This window comes from Arachis ipaensis, chromosome B07 (genome assembly GCF_000816755.2).
Source record: "Arachis ipaensis cultivar K30076 chromosome B07, Araip1.1, whole genome shotgun sequence".
NCBI classification, from domain to species: Eukaryota; Viridiplantae; Streptophyta; class Magnoliopsida; order Fabales; family Fabaceae; genus Arachis; species Arachis ipaensis.
The window spans coordinates 104,203,526-104,209,938 of record NC_029791.2 but is presented as its reverse complement, the minus strand read 5'-3'; the positions used below and the strand labels follow the sequence as shown (position 1 = coordinate 104,209,938).

Below are 6,413 nucleotides of genomic sequence, written 5' to 3'. Positions count from 1 at the left end.
ATTTTAATAGCCTATATAAATATGGCACATCCAATAAACACATAATTATTATGCTGATTTTAGACATACCATTTTATTCTATACCTGTCCAAACCCCCCATTTTTTATTCTGATATTACATAATAATATACATTAAATAGAACGATGTTAAATAGAAATTTGAGAATCGATAATACGCCTTTTATAGAATGCCAATATACTCTTATAAATTGTGTTTATAAATAAAAAATATCTTGTGATTTATAATTTGCCTTTTGCGAATTGTAATTTTTAAATTAAAAAATATTCTTTTTTATAATATACCCTCCACAAATTATTTGTGTCACAAATATTCTCAGAAATTTGTTAAATCCCAACTCTCTCTCTCTCTCTCTCTCTCTCTCTCTCTCTATTAATTTTTTTTTGGTCCTTTATTATCTCGTATGAGGATTTTCACTTTTTTCAGTCAAAAGTCATGACAGCACCAATGACCATAAACTTAATAACAGCAGAGTACAGAGAAACAGCCACCAAACAATAAATATGGATGGTGGGCCTAACACCAAAAAATACAAATAGATATTAAGATATGAGGAATGCTACACATCAATTTCTATAATTTGTAGCCATTAAATAGTTATTAAAATTATTTTAATAGTGTAAAATTTGTATAAAATTTCATCTAATAACTCACTTTTTTTTGTTGGTTACATGCTGACTAAAATTTAATAAAATTATTGACTTTCTAAACTTTTTTCTTAAGATATATTCACAAGAAATATAATTATATAATAATACCACGGCTCTAAAAGCATAAAGAAACCTTTCTTCGTTCCTTACGGTTACGGATATATAAGATGGTCTTTTCACCCAACATCACATTTTCATAGTAGAAAAAAGGCCAACAAAAGCCTTCTGAGAACCGTTTCGGGAATAGAGCGAGCGAGCAAGCAAAGCAAATTTAACCGAAGCAACGTGAAAAAGAGAAAAGAGCGCACACACTGATATTGTGGTTTGTGGGGAACAGGGAACAAAAATGCAATTAGCAACGCTCCCAAAGTAATAATAAAAGAAATAAAAAATACAAGAGACGCCAGTCTCAGACCTTAGCACTGTATTTTGCTACTGAGTTGCCAGCTCCCACATTGTTCTTCCTTCCAATGGCACTAACAACGGCTACATTCCTCATCTTCACGGCTGTGGCGTACTTCACCACAATAACCATCACCTTAACGTGCGCCCAACAAACTAGGAGCACCGTAACCATCGCCGAGATCGAGGCCTTAACGGCGTTTAAGATGAACCTCCGGGATCCAATGGGCTCCCTTGACGGCTGGGACCCTTCAACGCCGTCAGCGCCGTGCGACTGGCGTGGCGTCCTCTGTTACAATCACCGAGTCTTCGACCTACGCTTACCACGTCTCGAACTCGGTGGCCAACTCACTAACTCGCTCTCCAAACTCACTCAGCTCAGGAGGCTCAGCCTCCACTCCAACAACCTCAACGGTCCTATCCCTCACTCCCTCTCCGACTGTCTCCTCCTCCGCGCAGTCTACCTCCACAACAACTCCCTCTCCGGCCACCTCCCTCCGCCGCTCCTCAACCTCACCAACCTCCAGGTACTTAACCTCGCCCACAACCTCCTCTCCGGAACGCTCATCGGCGACATAACGGACTCGCTCCGGTACCTCGACTTGTCATCCAACACATTCTCCGGCGACATTCCGGCGAACTTCTCCTCCAAATCTCAGCTCCAGCTAATCAACTTGTCCTACAATGGCTTCTCCGGCGGGATTCCGGTCACCATCGGAGCTCTAAAGAAGCTGGAGTATCTCTGGCTTGACTCCAACAACTTGCATGGGACCTTACCTTCAGCTCTCGCAAACTGCACCAACCTCGTCCACGTCAGCGCCGAGAAGAATGCCATCGGAGGGTTAATCCCTTCAACAATGGGGACGATGCCGAAGCTTCAGGTTCTGTCCCTTTCAACGAATAACCTTTCAGGTTCGGTCCCCACTTCGTTGTTGTGCGGTTCTTCGTCCCTTCGAATCGTTAAGCTTGGCTTTAATTTTCTCACGGGAGTTTCCGAGCCGCAAAGTACAAAGAACTGCGTCATCAACAGCGTCTTGGAAGTTTTTGACATTCAACAGAATCACGTTGTTCACGCTGAGTTTCCTTCTTGGTTAACTAGTGCCACGTCACTGAAAGTTCTAGATCTCTCTGGAAACTCGTTTTCCGGCACTCTACCTTCGGATATCGGAAACCTCTTCATGCTGGAGGAACTAAGAGTGGCGAATAATTCTTTACACGGAGAAGTTCCGAGCGGCATTGTGAATTGTAGGTTTTTAAGGGTTCTTGATCTTCAGGGGAACCGATTCTCTGGCTCTATTCCTTCCTTTCTTGCCGAACTTGGTAACTTGAAGATGCTATCACTCGCTGGAAACGTGTTCACCGGTTTTATTCCCGCCAGTTATGGGACACTCTCTGCGCTTGAGACTTTGAATTTAAGCAATAATAATCTGACTGGCACTGTGCCCCCTGAGATAATGCATTTAGGGAATGTGAGTGCTCTGAATCTCAGCAACAACAGATTCTCCAGCCAAGTTTTACCTGATATCATTGGGGACTTGAAAGCTTTGGAGATTCTTAATTTAAGTCGATGTGGATTCTATGGAAAGGTTCCTGCTACGCTAGGAAGCTTGATGAAGCTAACTGTGTTGGATTTGAGCAAGCAGAACCTTTCAGGTGAATTGCCAATTGAACTTTTTGGTCTGCCAAGTTTGCAAGTTGTTGCGTTTCAAGAGAATCAATTGAGTGGTTCTGTTCCCGAGGGTTTCAGCAGCATTGTTAGTCTTCAGTATCTTAATCTCACTCATAATGCATTCTTTGGGGAAATTCCACCAACCTATGGATTCCTGGATTCCTTGAGTGTTCTATCTTTGTCTCACAACAGCATTTCAGGTTCAATACCTCCTGAGATTGGTGATTGTTCTCAACTTCAAGTGTTGGAGCTGCATTTAAATCGTTTGGATGGTAACATTCCTGATGATATCTCGCTCCTTTCACATTTGAAGGAGCTTAATTTGGGACACAATAGATTGAAGGGTGATATACCAAATGAAATATCACAATGTTCTGCTCTGATTTCACTCTTGTTGGATGATAATCAATTCACAGGTCATATACCAGAATCCCTGGCCAAATTATCAAACTTGTCCTCATTGGATCTCTCCTCGAATCAATTGAATGGAGAAATTCCAGTTAGCCTCTCTCAAATTAATGGTTTGAAGAATCTAAATCTGTCCAACAATGAACTTGAGGGTGAGATTCCACAAATGCTTGGTTCAAGATTCAATGACCCTTCCGTGTTTGCAATGAACCAAAACTTATGCGGCAAGCCTCTGCATAGAGAATGCGCAAACGTAAGAAGGAGAAAGAGGAGAAGACTAATAATCTTCATAGGCGTGGCTGTGGCTGGACTAATCATTTTGGCACTGTGTTGTTGCGGCTATGTTTACAGCCTCTGGAGATGGAGAAACAAGCTCCGGCAAGGGGTAACCGGAGAGAAGAAAAGAAGCCCCACAAGCACAAGCACGGGAGGAGAAAGAGGCAGAGGAAGCGGTGAAAATGGAGGACCAAAGCTAGTAATGTTCAACAACAAAATCACATATGCGGAGACATTGGAAGCAACAAGAAACTTTGATGAGGAGAATGTGCTGAGCAGAGGGAGACACGGTCTTGTCTTCAAAGCCTCCTACCAAGACGGCATGGTTCTCTCCATTCGCCGCCTCACTGACGGATCCATCAACGAGGCCACGTTTCGCAAAGAAGCAGAGTCACTAGGAAAAGTAAAGCACCGAAATCTAACTGTTCTTCGTGGATACTACGCAGGAGCACCAGATGTGAGGCTCCTTGTGTATGATTACATGCCAAACGGGAACTTAGGAACATTGCTTCAAGAAGCTTCGCAACAAGACGGACATGTGCTGAATTGGCCAATGCGGCACCTCATTGCACTGGGCATTGCTCGAGGGCTAAGTTTCTTGCACTCGGTGCCAATTGTTCATGGTGATGTGAAGCCTCAAAATGTTCTCTTTGATGCAGATTTCGAGGCCCATTTGTCCGAATTCGGGTTAGAGAGATTAACCATAGCAGGAGCAGCAGCAGCAGAAGCTTCATCGTCTTCAACCCCAGTTGGTAGCTTAGGTTATGTGTCACCGGAAGCAGCATTAACGGGGCAAGCAACGAAGGAAGCAGATGTATACAGCTTTGGGATCGTGTTGTTGGAGATTCTGACTGGGAAGAAACCAGTGATGTTTACGCAAGATGAGGACATAGTGAAGTGGGTGAAGAAGCAGTTACAAAGGGGTCAGATTTCGGAGTTGTTGGAACCTGGTTTGCTTGAGATTGATCCTGAATCTTCCGAGTGGGAAGAGTTCTTGTTGGGTATAAAGGTGGCTCTATTGTGCACATCACCTGACCCTCTTGATCGCCCTTCCATGCCTGACATTGTTTTCATGCTAGAAGGTTGTCGCGTCGGACCCGAAATACCTTCCTCCGCCGATCCTACAACGCTGCCTTCCCCTGCATGATTCTTTTTTAATTATCCAATCAAATCTAATCATTATTCTCGTTAATTGTTGTTGTAGAAATTTGCTTTGTAGTTTCTAATCATTCTTTTTTCTTTGTTGTTCGGTTATTATGATTACGATTGTTGTTCATTTTTATCCGCATGTTGACTTATGGTCAAAGCGGGAGAGAGCCTTATCCCGCCAAAAGGAGAAGCTTTTTTGTATCAAAATATTATTTAAACATTAAAATCAGTTTCTAAAAATAGTTAGCAAATATATTTATATTTAAATATATGTATGATTTAATTTATTTTTAATATGTATTTATATTTTAATATATATTTTATATTAATGATTAATTTTAGTATATATATAATATAATGGATTTTGTATTGTTGTCATGGATTGGAGAAAGCTATGTTGACACGTGTCAATCTGGGAAGCTATTGGAAAGTAACCGTTAATCTAACATGGAGCTTGGCATAATATGGAACAGAAACAGACAAATACTCATCAAAACTGGCGAATGGGACCTCTCAGTTTGTCCAAATCAGATTTTGTTTTTCACTTATTAATTTATTAGTATGATTTTGATTTATTATGGAAAAAAATATATACAGAAAAACCTTGTCCAGTGCAGTAAGTCAGTAACCGTTAATTCCTTTTTTTTTTTATATTTTGTGAAAATTCTGGTTCTAAGAAGTAATTTTCTTATTTTCTAGGAAGCAGCGAGCCAGGGAAAACCTTATTAAATAGTTTAAAAAATGCTATTGAATATTGATAAAGGAACACAGGTATGTGTATATCAAAATTATTTATTAAAATTAATTATCAGTATAAAATATATAATAAAATATAAATATATTGATGATTGATTTTAACAACTAATTTTAATATACAAATAGTAATTTTATAAAATTTTATATTTGGATTCTGAACCTTTTTTAATTATAAATTATATTTATTGAAATACCAGTATATTTGATACATCATACATCTAAAATTCTTCCTGTACTAAAATACTTATATAGAGATAGAGTATTTTTCGCTATTTTCTCTGCGAACCGGTACCACCAACACTTTATATGTGTAATTTTGCCATTTGATATTTGATATTTCACCAACGATCACAAGAATATCATTCAATTCATGTGTTGGAAAAAAAAAAAGAAAAATAGAATAAAAGGGACGACGTCCACGTGAGAAAAAAATTGTAACGTATAAAAAAATTTATACAAAGAGGGAAAAAAATATTCTCTTAAAAATGAAAAAATGTGTGGAAGAATAAAGAGGATTATGTGATTTTGACAGGGGTAGGGCTAGGTTGCACGTGGACTCTAGTGCATAATAGCAGTCATATAATTTTGTGAAGAAATTTTATGTTAGCACGAAAGATATATGCATGTCCACTGTCACAGGCAAAGTCACGGGACCAATAAAATGAAGAATCCAATTCAAGTCACTGACAGATTCGGGTTGTAAACGACAACAGCAACATGTTGTAATTAAAATTAAAATGAATGAATAGTGGGTGGTGCAGGTGCATGCAGGGTGCATGGCATGGCAATGGCCCTGGCCAACAAAAACTAACAGAACTGCGTTAATGTGCTATTGTGAATTCCTCCTTCCTCCTTTTGTTTTCAGGCAGGAAACACCAAACGTCTGATAAAATAATGGCCCACAACTTCAAACCCGGAATTTATTAGCTCATGACATTTTGCAGACTCTACGTATTTAGTTAAGTGTATTGAAAGATTGATAGATTTGTAACCAAAGAAAAGAAGAGTAATATTGATGGGTCGTTGTCACTCTTAACTTCAATTAATGACATCTTACGTAAGATATGATGGCAAAGACTAAACT

The 6,413-nt window shown here is 39.4% G+C and overlaps 1 protein-coding gene across 1 annotated transcript; it reads left to right on the top strand.

Moving 5' to 3' along the window:
- On the top strand, positions 812-4,823 carry LOC107610124 (probable LRR receptor-like serine/threonine-protein kinase At4g36180). Its single transcript, XM_016312204.2, has one exon. It carries the CDS (start codon positions 1,140-1,142, stop codon positions 4,569-4,571), a length of 3,432 nt encoding a protein of 1,143 aa, XP_016167690.1. The 5' UTR covers positions 812-1,139; the 3' UTR covers positions 4,572-4,823.